Source organism: Haliotis rufescens, unplaced genomic scaffold, assembly GCF_023055435.1.
Source record: "Haliotis rufescens isolate VD_foot unplaced genomic scaffold, xgHalRufe1.0.p SCAF_4, whole genome shotgun sequence".
NCBI lineage: Eukaryota > Metazoa > Mollusca > Gastropoda > Lepetellida > Haliotidae > Haliotis > Haliotis rufescens.
In genome coordinates this window covers 36,432,837-36,452,554 of record NW_025964112.1, presented here as the reverse complement: position 1 = coordinate 36,452,554, position 19,718 = coordinate 36,432,837, and the positions used below count along the sequence as shown (strand labels likewise).

Genomic DNA, 19,718 nt, shown 5'->3' with positions numbered 1-19,718 from the left:
AGAAAACCTGAACCAGAAAAACCAGTTTCAGAAGAAACATTTTGACCCTGCCCATTAATGTGTTCAAGTGCCCAGGGGCTGCATCTCGACCTCTTTTCATTCCCTCATCCAATGAAGTGAAGGATATGTTGTCTTTCATTCAATGTCAGTCAGGAGAACTCTTTATTTCTCAATTACCCAAAATCATAATATCTCTTTTCAGATGAGCAAAAGTCGGGGTTTTTTGTTGATGAGTACATTGAACAAGTGAAAGCATTCAACCTTCAGTCCTGATGCAGATCCGTTCATCAGTTATAATGGGTCAGAGCTAAGGAAAGAATTTATACTTTATTATTTCATTATTTATAACCAATGTCTGCCTGAGTCACTGGAAATATGCCCAAGCCTAACCTTGACTACCCTCTTTAAGATAAGCATGAGGCATTTGGAGCCATTTTTTTCTGAAATGCCTGCTTTGATATTAAGATCAACACACAGGGAATCTAACCAAAGACAAACTCAAGACTCCAACATCCTTGTCTGAGTTCTATAAGGAGGTATACAAGCATCCCTACCTCACTTAGGGGTATCTTCAAAAATCCTTTGCAAAAATGTTACCCAACTAATTTCCACAAGGGACACTACTCTAATTGAATATGACCAAAGAGAGATAACTCCACAGACCTCTCCTTGATGCACTGTTCACATGAGTATCCTTTAAGCTTGTCCTCATACAGGCTGCAGGACTTGCACACGAAATACCCGCACATTTTGCACTCCTGTTTTCGGTTGAAGATGTATCCGAAAGTACGACAACAGCGAATGCAGCAGTTTTTGTTGAATTCATCTTGCTGAGTGAGAATGGATGTCTTGTCTTCCTCCTTACGAACAACTTCTTCGATTTTGCTGAAAAAAAGATATATTTGTTCTGAGTTAATACAACACTTCTCTCATGTAAAGCCTAGAGGAATACCACATTTATAACTCAGCACACATTGAGGCCAATAGAACATAAGTTTAATTTACTTCAAATGGACATGAAAGAAACAATGTATTTAATGCTAGGTGATCTATACATCTAATGAGTGAAATATCACTGGTATTGATTTTAAGTCAGGACTGAATTTTGCAAACTTCAGGAAAGATGTACTAATATCTATCAATGGCACTGATCATTTTTACATATCTAAGTTAAATTTGTGACTTTTGAATAAAGTGTTAAAACTGAGGGCACCAACTGAGCCTAGAAACTGCAAACAAAGAAATTATCCTTAACAAGAAAGGTTTCAACAGAATAAATGGTCTTAAAACACATACAAATATAAAATACATTATCAACCTTTGCAACATAAAAAAAAGTCAAGTTTTGTCAAGGGCTTTTGATAGAAGTTAATGCACTAAGCACAAATCAATTCCTTGAAAAAGACACAGTCCTCTGATAGAAAAATTCATCTCATAACTTTTCATTTCTAAAATGATAACTTTGTCAGATTAGTAATATTTTTACAACTTATCCCATTATTATTTCTATATCTTACCATTGCTCCCAAAATATAAATTTTGGGTGGGGCATAATAAACATTCTCAGAAGTATATGTAACTGAGTCTTGCAGATAACCACACATGGACATAGCCTTGCCAAATGTAATAGACCCAAAACTGCACCCTGTCACACAACAGGTTTTAACAAAGATTGACTTAAGCATTGTGTAACTGGCATGCTATTTACATCAAGCCTTGTACCACGGCTAATGCACAGTTGTGGTCAGTGAACTGTGGCACGAGTACCCTGACGAGTAATTGTCGTCAACAGGTATTGAGTAATCTAGGTTATTGAAAACTCATTGAGAAGAGATTTGTGTGCCCTGAGTGGGATTCACAGGTGAATGGCTAGGATTAACTTTCAAGAAGGTTCTTGGCCTCACAGCTATGGAAAGCTGGTAGAACCAGTTTATCGAGGAACTGTTATGGTTAATGTCTGAATACCTGTGCTTTTGAAACAGTCAGGTGTGAAGTTTTCAGACTTGACCATCTGAACTGAAGAGGTCAGGGAGCTCAAAAGGTCTTGGTTGATTAGTGTCTATTTGTAAATGTTTAATTTCGCTTGGTATTCAGAGACCGTGTCGGCATATGGCCTCTGGTTTATTGGAAGATTTATCTTATTTGTGATAGTTTAGCAGATTCATTGTACCCATTTGTGGAAATCACCATTGTCATGAAAAAGGCAGGTAGCAAGAAGGTCCAGAAATCAAAGGGTCTTTCAGCCCCTTCTCTCAAATGGGGTCATGCTACAGAATTCTTGTGTGGGGAGTGGTCCTTCATAATAAGGGGGTCCTCCACAAGTGTTCATGTTCATGTTCATAGCCATAGACATACAAAAATTATTTTCCTAAGATTTTGTAACTAACCATTCTAAACAAATATTCGGGAGGAGGGGGGGAATTATTATGCTTCTGGCCATTGGAGAAGAATAGAAATTAAGACATATGACATTTCTTTTAACCTTCTACAATGTACAACATATCTGCATAACCATTATTGTTGAAAAGTGTTTAGTTTCTAATGTGTTGAATGTCAAAGCTTTTATTCTTTCCATATTAAACATGTTATTAACATACTTCTTGAACTACACTATGAAGCATGGTGGAACATCACTTTCCTACACACCTCAATTATTAAAAAAACTGAACATCCAGAAGTCTTTTGGTTGGTTGGTTTGTTGTTTACCACCGCACTCAGCAATATTGCAGCTATATGACGGCGGTCTGTAAATAATCGAGTCTGGACCAGACAACCAGTGATCAATATCATGAGCATCGATCCATGCAATCTGACAACCAGAGCCCGTTAATCGCCTTTTGCGACAAGCATAGTCACCTTTTACGGCAAGCATGGGTTGCTGAAGACCTATTCTACCCCGGAATCTTCACGGACGGGTCTCCGGAAGTCTGAATCGGACTAGATTCATCTCACGTGTACAAAAACAAGGGACACTGTTTCCATGTATTGTACACAATTGGTGATTCATTGGTTGTTTCAGCATATTTATTAAGAAAACACAATATCTCATATGAGACTGACATTCAACGTGATTACTTTAACGTAAAAATATATTGGAATGAAAGCAATCAGGGTAATAATCTTGGGTCTTCAAATTTCATTCATGCCAGCAGATCATTGTGCGCTGGCATCAACAAACGATCCAGTTTTATGTCTATTGGACTATTTTGATCACAACATATGATCAAGATCCGTAAACCAGATTCCTGGATAAAATAGTAAATTATATACCGGTAGTATCTTTTGTTATTACAATCATCTGGTAATGATACAGTGTTTTAATATATTTAACTATTTTGGTAACAAATATGATAGAGATCCTGAAACCAGATTCCCAGGTAAATTAACAATCTAATATGTTGTTGTTGTTTTTTCAATTTATGTCATCTCGATCCATGATTCAGTTTTAAGTATATCTAACTATTTTGTTTTTATTGTAATTGAAACAATTGCACAGGCTTGGTGCAACAATGGCCGGCAAGAACAGGCCCTGCACCAGACCAACAAATGGACAGTTGTGGTCAGTAACATTCAAACGGTCAAAAAATGAGGAAGCAGAATCAGCCAGGTGACAGCAGAAAGTTGGTCAAATTGTTCCATACGTAAAAATATCCTGCAACAGCAATCACCAGTACCAAAATGCTACACTTGTGGTTCTTATAATTTGAAATATATATATAGTAAAAGCTGCAATTAAGGTAACACGATATTGGAATATATTATTCCTGATAAAACAATTATTTAAGATACAATTTCTTCAGCCATTGCATCAAAATTCTTTGAAGTTGTATCACTGTTGGAGTACATTAATTATTTTCTGGTGTTTGAACTTTGAATTGTTTTGAAGAAAAGTTAGAGAAAGTTCCACTTTGAAGCTGAACAACATCAGTAGTCTTGTTATTATAAAATAATTTTGACTGTTCCAAAATCATGAAATCAATCTTGACATGCTTAAAGTCTTGTTGTTTTTTTATCATTGCGTATAGCGATACGTATCGTATCGTGACCAGAATATCGAGATACGTATCATATCGTGACCTTCCTGTATCGTTGCAGCCCTAACAAGTACGGTTCATCAAACGTTTCAGATATTATGGCCATTGGATCCACATTTGTACCGTTCCATTGGAAAAAGGCCAAGGTGATGGACATCATTGACCACCTCGGTGAAAGACACAAACATGGATCACTACTTGGATTTCAACGTGCAGATTTCGGTCGACTGGAGCTTTGGAACGCATGTGCACCATCAACTGGGCATCAACATATACCTTGCAAATTTTTTAATGTTTGTAATCAAGTTGTTTAAGTGATTTGATGCACTTTGTGGGGGTAAGACCTGTTGTATTACAACATAGATCTTGAATATCAATTACGACATCTTGACTGGGCATCACCATTTTGTTTGAAGCCACTGCAAGTGATATATATGAAAGGTCAACCTGGAGCGATATAGAAGGGACATAACTCGTAACAGCCACTGGTGGTGCTACGGTCGAGCCTGGAAATTCCTTCCTAGTTCAGCAAGGGTTGAAACTGGACTTTAATAGTCAGTTTACTCCCTTGCCTCAGGAAGATGACTTTTAGCAATATTCCAGCAATAACACGGAGACACCAGAAATCAGCTTATACAATGTACACATGTGGGGAATCAAACCTGAGGCTTTCGGTGTAACAAGCGAACACTTTAACCACAAGGCCACCCCACTGCCTGCTCGTGCATATATCAATGTATGGAGGAGTCATACCACTGGTTTGAGCATATCCATCTGTTTTGAGTAAAATGTAAAGCTAGCCTTGGTGGTTACGCTACATGAAATTGATTTAACCATCAATACCCATCTATACATCACGCACTGGTTATCTAGAAAGGGATTGCTGTTATGTTTTTTTATGTTTACATCACTGATTCACTGATTTTACAGCATCAATCTCAGAAATGTTTAACACCTTTGTGGAATGTCACCAATTAAGAGAAACTCAACATCATAATAGTCTGAAAATACAGGCATCCATCCAAAACTCACAAAAAGCATTTTATTATTGAGCCAGGGAAGACACAAGAAACTTTTTACCAAAAATCTTTAAACATCAAGCAGAAATCAATCAGAAGCTGTGTCATATAAAAGTTATTCAATAAGGCATAAACTTTCCAAAAATTTCTTTCCAAACAATGCCATACTGCATGCTTTTGTTTGTTTATTCTGCGAGTTTGCCAATGTGATCACCATGGAAACAAATAACAATGTTATCTTCCACAAACATTCCTTTATTGATGGTCATACCTCAACCAATATCAATACAACTGCATCCTTGTCTCTCAGGCCCTGCACGAACATGCCATTAACCCATGATTTACACTCAGGAATGACAGACATCATTTATTAACATCTCACAGGTCTGATAAGGAAAAGTTGTGTAACATTGCCAGTGGAATGATTGGCAGTGATTATTCTCGAAAACATACATATCCTGTTTCATTTATTGGAGGCAAAAACAAATTGACAAAAAACATAGTGCCAATATTAGACCATTATTTAGTGCTAATATTAGACCAATAATAGATAATGGTGCCAATGTTAGACCATGGCACCTGAATATTAGATCACAGAATGAGATCATAGTGCCAATAGTAGGCCATGGTGCCAGTATGAGATCATAGTGCCAATAGCAGGCCATGGTGCCAATATGATATCATAGTGCCAGTATGAGATCAAAGTGCCAATATTAGACCTTTGGGCCAGTATGAGATCATAGTGCCAGTAGCAGGCCATGGTGCCAATATGAGATCATAGTGCCAATATTAGACCTTGGTGCCAGTATTAGATCATAGTGCCAATATTAGACCTTGGTGCCAGTATGAGATCATAGTGCCAATATTAGACCTTGGTGCCAGTATGAGATCATAGTGCCAATATTAGACCTTGGTGCCAGTATGGGATTATAGTGCCAATAGCAGGCCATTGTGCCAATATGAGATCACAGTGCCAATATTAGACCTTGGTGCAAGTATGAGATCTGCCAATATTAGACCTTGGTGCCAATATGAGATCTGCCAATAGTAGACCAGAGGGCCAATAAGGATTCTGTCATGTTTTTAAAATTGTACAAGTAGTTACAGTTTCAAAGTTTTAATGTTTTTTTCTTTTTATTTATTCACAGAATTCCAGTTACTGGGATACAAGTTTTGTCAATATATTTTCATTTCAATTGTTCCATATCAGCTTCTTTATATGCCTTATTTAGGGCATGCATATTATCAGGGGAGGCCCCGAACATGTACAAAAGTGACTTTCATATCATGACATTAAGTCCATACAGCGTGTATAAAGGACACATGCATATCCATGTAAATATCCTACATAAGGGCTTGTGGAATATATGTTTCATCCCAAACCATGGACAATATCCAATTGGGTAACAATGTAAATCCCAACACCTGTTATTTGATTATATAGTCATGTCCCGCAGAAAGGTCTATATATCATGTATATTGTATTGACTTGCAGCTCATCACTTTGGAATTTCACACCTCAGTGAACAGTATTCATGCATAATATTGTGATAGTTTGAACCAACATATGGTTGACTCACATTCATTTTAACTTCCTGGCTGAAGGTCATGTAGGTCAGGCAATATATTAGTACTATTTTACCTTTTGCTAGATGACATATGTTTTGTGATATCCATTGACAAGAATGTGTATTTAATATTAATTGAGTAGAATATTGAAGGATGTGGAATATTTGTTAACATTTATTTATCTAATAGTTCTATCATCACCACCTACATCATCACCAATCACCACCTACATCATCACCAATCACCACCTACATCATAATCATCATCATCATCATCATCATCATCACCAATCACCACCTACATCATCACCAATCACCACCTACATCATAATCATCATCATCATCATCATCATCATCACCAATCATCACCAATCACCACCTACATCATCACCAATCACCATCTACATCATCACCATTATCACCACCTTCATCATAATCATAATCATCATCATCATCGACATCATCATCTACATCATCACCATCATCATCACCAATCACCACCTACATCACTACCTACATCATCACCATTATCACCACCGTCATCATCATAATCATCATCATCATCATCGACACCATCACCATCATCACCCATTATCACCAATCACCACCTACATCACTACCTACATCACCACCTACATCACCACCATTATCACCACCTTCATCATCATCATCATCATCATCATCATCACCAATCACCACCTACATCACCACCTACATCATCACCATTATCACCACCTACATCATCATCATCATCACCATTATCACCACCTTCATCATCATCATCATCACTTCACCATCATCATCTCCATCATAGTCATTATCCCCATCATCATAACATCATCATTGCCATCATCATCACCACCTACATCATCATCATCATTGACATCATCATCATCATCACCATTATCACCACCTTCGTCTTCATCATCATCACCACTTCACCATCATCACATCATTATCTCCAACATAGTCATTATCCCCATCATCATAACATCATCATCCTTGCCATCATCATCACCACCCTCCTCCTCATCATCATCATCAGCAGCAGCACCTGTGATCCTCATGATGATGATCATCATCAACAACATCACCCTCCTCTTTCTTAACCTCATCACATCATCAGTCTCCTTTCCTTTGCTTTCTAAGATTGGGTGTCAAGCAATTGTAAGGATTAAAGATCAACGAACTTCAAACATAAAATAGAAAGAGCACACGTTTATCATTGAGCACCTATTACTCATGACATATACATGATAATGACACCAATCTGTTTGTCAAGCGAGGACACTACTGTACAATGCAATGTGACATTAACACGCTATGTACTATCTGTGCCAACTCCTGACAATGATGCTCACCTATTTTCCCAGGACACAGATGCAGAGAAGAAAAAAATAATAATACCTGCTTTGTAGAGAACACATAAAATGAGTTTTTAAATTAAAGCAATTTAGTTTCAATAGTAGTTGTTATATATTTTTAGATATGCAATGTTGTTATGGCTACATAATGAATGTGACCATGACATTGTTTGGAAGAGGTGTTTATTGGAGTTGGAGTACTAAGTAAGGATAAGGACTTAATCTGAAATTATCGAAATCCCAACACAGGCAGGTTTGAAATACATATAATTGATGTTTTATTATTTTATAACTAATTGCAACTACTGAAACTAATAACTGTAAGGCATACCATCGACAAAACTATTGGCATTGTTATATTCCAATTGATATTCTATTGTAGGGCAAATAATTGAAATAACAATAGTTCAAAATATCGTTACACACATATTTTCCAGCCTGTATATTCTTAATGTTATCAACAGACATCAGTTAACTTATAACAGCTAACATCATGATTACGTTACATTTTATAAGGCAATCTAACCGTCAGGGTTGATCAGGGTGCCAATAATATTTTGGGAAAAAACAACACTACAATGAATTCAAGCAAAGAGGATATCTAAAAAAGGCATGCTTTCAATCAAACATAGCAATGAATAATAATTTGTTTCACTTCTACAATATTTATATCAGAAACATGTGTAAAACAAGAAAACATTTCATCTGGCCTGAAGGTTAATGTAAAGGAAACAATGTATTACAATACAAGCTGCCAAAAAAATAAATCTTCATGTTTTATTTCATATCCTATCCATCATACACCAATAGTGTCATTCAAACAAAATACAATGCAAGAATTAACAGCTGATCTATATTGTCAAAAACAATTTCTTCAAATTCAAAATTGATGTAACCACTTCCTTTGAAGACAAAAGAAAACAGATCAAAAGATTTGAACATTAAGTAGTTCCCTTACTGTGGCTGTCACCAAAGCCTCAAGCATCCAGTGTCTCTATGACCATGACAGAGGCTGACCACTGACCACACAAAGAAGTCCCCAAATCTGTGGAAACCAGTGACGATTCAATGGACAAGCCATCATGCGACACCTCTCCTGACCACAATACCTGCTTAACACCAATAGCTGTTCCACATCAGCGCATACAATCCTTAATTTATTGTTCCCAGTTGGATACAAGATATTACGCTAACATTTAGTTTATGTCTTCGGGGCTTTGAAGGATAAGCTGAATGGTAAGTTCAGCATGAACTGGATTGAATGTTTAGTGGAAGTTCAGGAGACAGACCTTGTTGGGACAACACTTTCGTCTCGATTCATGTTGACCAAAGATCAAACTTAAAATATCAACTTGGACCAGATGTCATTTCTTGGTGTTTACATACTATATTTGTGAAAAATCCTGATATTCAGAAAGCAGGTTTCTTGAGCTGTGCGGCACAAGTTTCAAACTTGCAACTTTCATTCCAGACAACGCTTTTAAAAGCTGAATCAGTCATACAGCACGTAACAGTAGTTCGGAATGCCCTGTGTTAAGCTTTAGAGGTTGCATGATTAGAAAACATATTCCATTAACAATATAACATAACAATATAAATATTTAATTTTTCTTTATATTTTCATGTAGTTTCCGATTTTCGTCCATGAACGTTCATACATATGATTTCATTTATCATACTCAATAATCTGACATAATCATATGCAACCAACTGTGTTGGATTAACACAACTTTACTGTACATACTTTACTGTCTTACGAATGTAAAACAAGGGAAGTTACTCTAATCTAATGACCTGGTACTGTAGCTCAACATGGCCCCGTTCCGCAAAGCGATTGTTGCGCTAAAGTGATCGTAACTCCCACAGTTTAACGCAGACTTACGACAGCCGTAGTGCTACTATCGCTTTGTAAAACAGAGCCCAGGCATATTACAGTAAGTGAGGCATGTTTTTTATGCATTCTTTTATTTCAGTACTCAAGAGGCTACAGGCCGATAGTAGATTACAAATATAATAATAAAAGTTATACATTTATTGAAGTGTAATATGTTTCAATGTAACATTGCATAATAAATAGGGATGAGCATATTCTGCAGTGTATCATAGTTTGTACTGCTTATCAATGTATCTATTTTTTGAAGTAGTAAAAGGTTGGCAGTTATCAGGGTTTTAAATGTATCATGTTGTAATGTGGTCTGGTTGATGTGAGCAGAGCTCCAGATAAGCTTTTGGTGTTGTGGGTATTTTACCCATGCATTTTAAAATCATTGGGTATCAGTAATTCTATCTGGGTATTCAAATTTCTGTTACCCACTAGTTTTTACACATGTGGGTCTTTAAGTTAAATATTTAAAAACACTATTCATTTAGTCCCTTCAAACTGGTGTCGTGTGGGTTCGAGAGTTTTATAGGACTAAAAAATATCACGATACTTCCACAAGAAAGTGTGATGGCAAATGATCATGATGTAACTGTCATCGTGGAGTTTGGCAAGGTTGACGGAATGCCCGTTTATAATTTCAAAATAAGTTGCTGATTTGCTAATCGAATACGCAGGGTGACTTCACAATATTTTGATCATACGCACAAGTTATATTTTTGTAGCGTATCTGTAATGTTTGTTGCGTATTTGATACACTTGGATTTTATTTTACTGCGTCACTAATTTCTGCATTTCTGATGTATATTTTACGCAGATACGCAGCTTATCTGGAGCTCTGTGTGAGACATCAATTTAATGTTCTCCAAACTTTTAAGAAAACTGTTTTGTTAACAAACATCAGTTAATGTTTTAACACATTGGTTTCATAACATTGTATTGTAACATACCTTATCTTCACATGATCAGCAATGATTAAAGTTGAAGGCATATTATGATGCACCAGGATACTCTCATCATGTGATCTTTTAATCATTATCAATGAAACCAAGTTTCAACTCAATAAGTGCAATATCGTGACCATATTTTGTCATTTTGGGGTCTTAAAAAAAACTGTCAAATTCTTATCTTAATGACATGATCAAGTCTTTATTCCATTTCTGTGCTATAAATATACTACCAAACATAAACCAAACATTTTCGTTTCTTTAAGTAATTTATATTTTACCTATTTACAGAAAGAAAAAGACTATTACTGACATCAACCAGTCTCAGTCCGAATGTGTTGCTTCGCATCACACCAAGCAGGGTTTCCTGAAGGTTTCCAAGAAGATTCTTAACGATTTTCCACAATCTGAATTACTTTTTTCATGCTAATGGTAAATATCTAAGACTGCAATCACTTCAGGTTGACATACAGTGTTGAAATGAAATACTCCACAAAGCGGTGTTAACCTAAACTCATCCACTCACTCATTCTTTTTTTGATAGTAAGAATAAATCAGTCCTGTCATGCTCTAGACAAGATATCAGGTTCATCCCTTTAGTCAATTCAGAGAAGACGTTAAATGTAATCAGTCAGGGGTCGAGAACTAATGCCGATTTTACTGTGCTAGCCCCCTGAGGTACCATGCCACAGTTTAACATGGATACCCCACTCAGACACATTGTACTGACCACAAGCCTACCAGTCCTTGTTTTAGCCCCTTTATGCCAAAGCACCAGACAGGGTAACAACAAATAGCACCAGACAGGGTAACAACAAATGCCATCTTTTAACGTCTTTTGGTATGACATGGTCGGGGATCGAACCCCGGACTTCCTGCTCTCCAGGAGGATGTTCTACCATTAGACCACGGAAGTGGTCTGTTCATAGTCAGATGATGAACACAATGGGCAAAGCACCACGTGATAACCTCACCTGGTCATTCGGTCATGGTGAGGTGGAAGGAAGCCTGATAGAATTTATGCAATCTAGGGACCAAACACAAGACAGGAAACAGACACTGAAGATTGTATAAAGAGTTGATGGCCAAAGATATAACATACATGTACTTTGAGACAGGTGACAGGCCATCAACAGATCTTTTGTAGATATGCTCTGAGATTGTATACAGATCACGCTCTACAGACTGTATACGGTGACGCCTGGCTGGATACTGTAATCATTTTGCTTTTAATGACCCTGACAAAAGCATCTTGCATCTGCTGACAACACTGCCCTCAAGACAAGGAAAATGTCTCAAAGACGCCCATCAGAGAGTTGTATCTCCAAGGTACAACAATATATAAATCCTCGTACAACTACAATCGATCACATACAACCACATACATCCATGTACAACCACATTCAACCACATATACCCACATACAATCACATTCAACACATACACCCACATACATCAATGTGCAACCACATTCAACCACATACACCCACATACAATCACATTCAACACATACACCCACATACATCCATGTACAACCACATTCAACCATGTACAATCATATTCAACCCCATACACCCACATACAATCACATTCAACACATACACCCACATACATCAATGTACAACCACATTCAACCATGTACAATCACATTCAACCACATACACCCACATACATCAATGTACACCCACATACATCCATGTGCAACCACATTCAACCACATACACCCACATACATGTTACAACCACGTACAACCACATAGAATCCTGTCATTATCAAGTGAAACAATGTTCCTTGTAAGTTAAACATTAAATGTTTCCCCCAACTGTTGATTACACCCCTGACAATACGGCCCCTTACCTTAATCTTTCCTTCTCCTTTTGTCGTAATTCAAAATCCTTCTGGATCACTTGCAACACTTGTTCACATTCTTCCTGGGAAAGATGTGTTAAATTCACTTTCCGTCCCATTGTGTGTTGCTACACTGCAATGACACAAACGAAAGAAGCAATTATTCTTTAGATCCTCAGATCTTAAGACTGTAAATTCAATTTGTGGGGTGGTCCTTGAGACTGGATGATGTGATTGACGACTTATATTTCATCCACAGTGAAATGCAATACTGACATCAGGTCATGGATTTCAGCCCGCTGAATTTATCCAAATAAAAAATGTTTATCCAGTTAATTTTTTTTCTAACATCAATGAAACAAAACAACAGTCTGAATGCTGTTGAAATATGTTCTGGCAAAAACACTATTGAAATATGTTCTGTGGAAACAAAGTTGAAATATGTTCTGTGGAAACACTGTTAAAGTTATGCTCCAGTAGAAACACTGTTGAAATATGCTCCAATAAGCGAGTATGGAGAAATAGTTAATTCAACGTACATTTTGTAGACGTCAAGTGTCTGACACAGGCCTTGTAAATACTATGATCTAACAAGTCACGACGTCACAGCTTGTCAATTTCACTGCTGTCAAGACATGCCACTCCAACTGTCACTGGCTATCTGTGTTTACTTCAATACACGCTTCTTCTTTTACTTCAGCAGACTCAAAATGAAAACCATCAATAAAAAGACCAGTATTCCATACACTTGCAACGGACATCAATATCTCCTCATGCCGTGTAAATAGAGAAGTGCAATCCATTTACGTACATTTCAATCGAAAGTCGAAATTGACACATATTCAACAGATCATGGATGAGATGAGTAAATATTCGAATAAGATACTCCACATCTCACTCCTCCATTAAAATTCCACCGAAATCGACGCTCCTAGAGGGGTGATAGTCCCCAAGGACTCCACACATGAAATCGACGAGGGTAAATGTTATCTCCTCTCCCACACATCATATACATTTGGCTCACGAGAGGATGGACACGGTCTAGCTCTGCTCTCAAGCTGAACGCTGTGGTTACAATAATCGTTGTCCAACACAATAGCAAGATTGCCACTCTCTCAGCTGTATGTGAAGCTTGTATGTTTCACTCGCTCAGCAAGTCAGCTGGTGTCAATTGCCTGAAGACACTGTGCAATGAACGAGCCCTGAAGACAAAAACAAAAAGGGATTAGTGAGCAATTATGGTCAGTGACTGAATACATACAGTGAAATGGGTATGGGCCTCTTGCATCTCTTACATAATGCATTCTCTGAAGGAAATCGCTCCTTCAGTCCCACGGCTTGTATCTAACTCCCCTAACTTCTGTAATGTACATGTCTACAAGAATGGCTGGAGGCTTCATGGTGTCGTTACAACTTCTTTGAGCTTTTGCAAGTTCATGTAACATGGTGCCTAGTCTCATATAATACCATGTGAACACATTATGTCGTGACTGACTCAAGTTAACACGTGTTGAAATCAGCACTTCCATGAGTGTACGAATGAGTTGGGATCAACGCCTGTTTCGAACAGTATTCGGTCATATCATGGTGTCGGGAGGAAGCACTGAGTGTTGTAGTTTGTAGGCATTTAACTACTTTGGTAAAACCCAGGGGCATGATGTTGACAAACCAGAGTCCATTATCAGATCAAGCACTAATTAGGGATTTCTGGTTGGTTATGGGAGCCGGTTGCAATGCCTCCAGTTATTATGTTTCTAAAAGAAGACAAAGTATATCACCATTTATTTGTCCAAACAGTCTGTCTGTTTGTTTGTTTGTTTGTTTGTTGAAGCCTGCAATATTTAACTATATGACAGCAACCTTTAAACATTGAAGACAAGGCAAGATAAACCAGTGATTGCTAATTTGAACAACATCACACCAGTGTACGATGAAATGCCATCAACCATGTCACTGAAACAGACCACCCAATTCATGAAGTAACCTCGCCCAACAAACAGAGGTTGCTGTGAATTCCAACCCAGAATCTTATCACAGTGTTTGTACATGGATGACAACTTTATCATGAGTGAGTGAGTGAATTTAGTTGAACGTCCACTGGAACAGTATTTCAGTTGTCACTGCAAGTCATCTTGATGTGGTGGGAAAACCCACAGTGATGGTAACTATTATGGTGAAGGCCCAGGACAAACACCAATATGGTGCTGATAAAGCAGCGATCATAATCAGGGCAAATCTAGGATTCAAAACCACTACCTCTGCACAACAAAGTGGACTCGTGAAGATCCAGGTTGAAATAGGTCTTCAGCAACCCATGCTTGCTGTAAGAGGCAACTTACAGCATCGGGTGCATTGCATGGATCGATGCTCATGATATTAATCACTGAATTGTCTGGTCCAGACTCGATTATTTACAGACCGCCTTCATATAGCTGGAGTATTGCTGAGTGCGGCGTTACACAACAAACCAACCAACCAACTATAATATCTGAATCATCCTTCCATGTACCAATTGCCAGAGTATCATAATGAAATAGTAACAGCTCCATAGACTTGCTTCCTGAAGAAAGCAATATGTTCTCATTTCAGCAATCAGTCTGCCCCCTCATGCATTAACTTCTCTGCCAAACATTGTTGGCGCCAGACACCTTCCAACATATTACATCTCCATGGACAACCCTGATGCCAGATATCACTGGATTCCATCCAGGCATGCTGCAACAATGTAATTGCAACACAGGTCTTGTGGAATAATTGCCTTGCCAATTCCTTTAACTGAACACCTTACAAAAACAGAATAGCATCTTTTTAAATTGCTATAAGAACTCTTATTTGCTGATAATTGAATTGTCCCATGTATGGGTGTAGGTGTCTGTGGTCCTTCATGCTGGATGAAACATTTTAACAAGACCTTCGTCTGTTTCAGCAAAAGCAAGTCAAAAACAAATATCATAGTACTGGTTACAAATAGTTTGTTTGTTGTTTAACGCCGCACTCAGCAATATTCCAGCTATATGACGGTGGTATGTAAATGATCGAGTCTGGACCAGACAATCCAGTGATTGACATAATGAGCATCAATCCACACAATTGGGATACGATGACATGCATCAACCAAGTCAGAGAGCCTGACAACCCAAGCCTGTAGCTCCCCTGAATTATTCTGGAATATTTGCATCCAATCATGAAGGTTATTTCATAGTACATACTAGAATGTGTTTTTTATTCATAAAAACAAGCCTCCCCACATCTTTTGATACATTAGTTCAAGCTGTTACTACAAACTTGTTTGCAAATCCAAAAAACAATAAAAGCAAAAAAATACAAGTACAGATGCTCATTAATTCAATGAAGCAGCATTACAGTTGATGCCATTTTGACTTTAATGGCAGAGAAGACTATTGAACTGTACCAGCAGTTTGGATGTGTATTGTGCTAGTAGATCTACCCATAATGAACAAGAACTAGTGTTATGCTAAGTTGAAAGACTTCCAAATTTCCAAATTCATTCCTTGGAAAAAACAGAAATTAAAAAAAATAATTGAAAAATTTGAGTTTCATGCAAAAATATTCACAAGTTGAGAGTTATGGTGCAGAGATGAATTTTCGAGATGACAAGTCCAATCTGTTCCCACGAAACAAAATATAATTTAGAAATATTTCCAAATATCAAAAGGCACCAGTTAACCTGATGAGCAAGGCATACGCCAAGTGTCCTTGAAAAACACTGAACAGTTTTCAAGTTATGGCTCAGAATGGGATGGGAACACCAACGCTTTTGTGAATTGTCATTTTATAAGTTTTAATACAACAAAATAGCATTAATATTTCATATTTACAAATATAGAAATGGCACTGTCGTAAATTGACATTTTCAATATGGCAGCCATGACAGCCATGTTTTAAAATCGGATCTGACTGACAAATGAACAATGAAAGCTCAAAACATGGGAAATGGAGGTGTCATGGCTACCATATCCAAACCGAAAATGAAATTCAATGAGCATTATTAATGTCACCATGCATTGCAGCTTCATCCATTCAATGTCTCAACTTTCTTGACCAAGCAATAAATACATGTCAAAATGTAAAACTCTAAAATGAATGATGACAACACACAGCTCATGTGAATTTCCATCAGGAACAATTTCTCAGCAGGTGTCGGCGTGAACCACAGACTGCTTGTGAAAATCATGATAATAACAAAACAACATTTTCATGCTGTCAGAGCAAAACCCATTGGCGTCACATAATTACAGAGTCAAAATGTTAGTGTGATGTTGGTCATCAATAACTGCTTCCACCGTAATCAAAAACCATTCATTACTTGCATACAGTTAGAGTAACCTTTCCTGTTAACTGGTTCTCATGCTGATAGAACCGGAGAAAACACTTCGCTTTTCATCAGCGTGTTGCCAACTATGATTTACATGCCGAAAGTTGCCTCCCATCAAACGCTTTTAGAGGACTTTCCTTGCTGATGTTGACAAACTTGTAAAATCTCTGAGTTTTTTCATTATGGGTCAAAGGAAGTGACAGAACAGTAATTACAGTTACACTTGGGGCATTTACCAGAGACAGGAACCAAAGTGATGCTTAACAGGATAGAGTCTAGGAGGATACACTTTACAGTTCTTGTTACACCTTTCGGTCATGCCAGATTAGCGGGGCATTTAACCTAATTCTTATAAAGATTACTTCCTACTTACCAACCATTAAAACATCAGTGATATTTATAGTAATTCCGATATTGCATAGAACTGCTATACTGATGGTAGTAAATAAGGAAATATAAATTGAAGAATTTGTTTAAGATCAATGATGTACTTTGAAAATACGCTGAGAATGTTTGACAATTTAATCCCATCAAGAAACTGACAAATCACTCCCTTATTTTTTATAAAACAAGGAATTCATCTTTCCTGAAGCGTAAACTTCCTTCTACAAAATTATTACCGGGTACGTGTTCACTTTTTGCCATGAGTATATTTTGTATATATTAATTTTGTTAAATGAGTGAGTGAGTTTGGTTTTACACCACTTTTAGCAATATTCCAGCAATATCTTGGCGGAGGACACCAGAAATGGGCTTCACACATTGTACCCGTCGGGAATCGAACCCGGGTCTTCAGCGTGACGAGCGAATGCTTTCACCACTAGGCTACCCGATTGCCCCAAATTTTGTTCAAGGTTTCATGCCAAGACAGAAAGAATAAGAGTATTAGGGTAGGGATTGTTCATACTTCAGAACTGTGATACAAGGAGTTCAATAGGTAGGGCAATAATTATGTCGAAAAAGTACCATGGGAAGTAGAAAATAGATCCTCTAACTGTATATTATATATATACTGGGGTTGAAACAATACATCTGTGCACTGGTGCATTGTGAGTTTCCATGCAACGATACGATAAACTTTTTTCTGTATCACTACTAAGATGGTACACTTGCTAAAATAAATAACTTCAGTAAACTACCTTTATAACGAACACACTTATAACAAACTGACCGATATAACAAACTTATATTTTAGTCCTAGCCATTTGTTGTATATATGCTGTACATATGCATTTAACGAACTACAGTTATTACGAACTCAAATTAATGGTCCCTTTGAGTTCGTTATAACCCTAGTTCACTGTACTCACTTAATTACCCCCCATCTGTTCGTCGGTCGAATATCGCAAAAAGTGTTGTAATGAGCTCACCTCACATTAGCCGCTACGAACACTGTGTCTTTAGCTAGCTTTTCCTTTTGAACCTGTTCTCAAATATTTAAAGTCGAGAAGTTTTCACGATTTGACATAAATATGTGTATCGCGATACATATCATATCGTAACCAATGTGTCGTGCTAGGTATCGTGTCGTGATGCATATCGTATCGTGACCTTGCTCCATCATTTCACCCCAATACATACCAACCAACATGTAATGTTATTATCTTTAAATATGAATCATGTCACCGTATTTCTTGGGCATAATACCCTACAAAATAACATTTTCAATGCTGATGTTTAATGTCTTAAGAGTGAGTGAGTGAGTTGGGTTTATAACGCTGCTTTTAACAGTATTCCAGTTATATCACAGTGTGTCAGCTTCATGTGGGAGGAAAGCCCGAAGTGATGCAGGTCTTAGATGTTTACTACTTTGGTGAAACCCACGAGCACATGTATGGTGTTGACAAACTTAAAACATGATCAGGGCAAACCAGGATTCAAACCCAGGATCATAGGTTTCTGGCGCACCCAAGGGACGCAACTCCCTGGCGGTGCCTTCGATAAAAGGGCCAGAGGTGCCCCTTAATGTCTGAAGATGTAAATTAAGTAACATAAAAATTTAATATGTAACACAATTTAAAACATGCTTCTTGGGAATCACATAATTTGAAAGAAAGTATAGTTTGTTTCAACAAAAAATAAAAACATAAATGACCCTAGCAAACAATTATTTCAATATTTTCATGAAACCTACTGATTATTTTATGGTGACATTGAAGAAATCGTAGCAAAATAAAACGGCCACAATCAACTGTCATTTCCAATTCCAATTCAATTAAAAACAAATTATTTGGTGACATCCACATTAGCATTAAACATGCACATCAATTTTACACATTAAACATACTGACATTTTATAACCTACCATAAAACTCATCAATTCCACAAGGTCAAAAAAACGTTCAATAAGCATGGGTCAGTGAAACCATCTGCACATTCAACTGATCCCAATTCAAATATCTCGCACACATGGTCCTCTTTCAACACAGAAAAACCAGTCCTAATTATCCACCCAAACAGATTCCATTGAAACAGCTCTCATCCTCAAACAAACAAGTCTGTGCTCCATATACAATGATAACAAAACCAAATTAATCAAATCTAATCAACAAAATTATCCAGGTCCACTAACAAACAGCTTCAATAATTACGCCATTATTGTAAAACTATTAACAAACTCATTACTTACCAAACAAACTGTCAACTGCATGCATATCATATACTCAAATGGCGACACCGACATTCAATATGTCTGCATGCAGCATCAATTTGCCCAGTGTTCA

At 37.3% G+C, this 19,718-nt stretch overlaps 1 protein-coding gene across 10 annotated transcripts in view; it reads right to left on the bottom strand.

Annotated features, from left to right (window-relative positions):
* Positions 1–19,718, bottom strand: part of LOC124134705 (titin homolog) — a 171,274-nt gene that overhangs the window by 116,446 nt on the left and 35,110 nt on the right. For 8 of the 10 annotated variants that reach the window (XM_048381983.1, XM_048381987.1, XM_048381988.1 and 5 more), the window contains exons 2-3: positions 12,669–13,861; positions 664–885 (exon numbers count right to left, since the gene is read on the bottom strand). In XM_048381983.1, the coding sequence (XP_048237940.1) occupies positions 664–885; positions 12,669–12,778 (332 nt within the window). In that variant the 5' untranslated portion in view covers positions 12,779–13,861. Of the gene's footprint in view, positions 1–663; positions 886–12,668; positions 13,862–19,624; positions 19,690–19,718 lie in introns of those variants that run through there. The other 2 variants (XM_048381979.1, XM_048381980.1) reach the window with 2 other exon arrangements.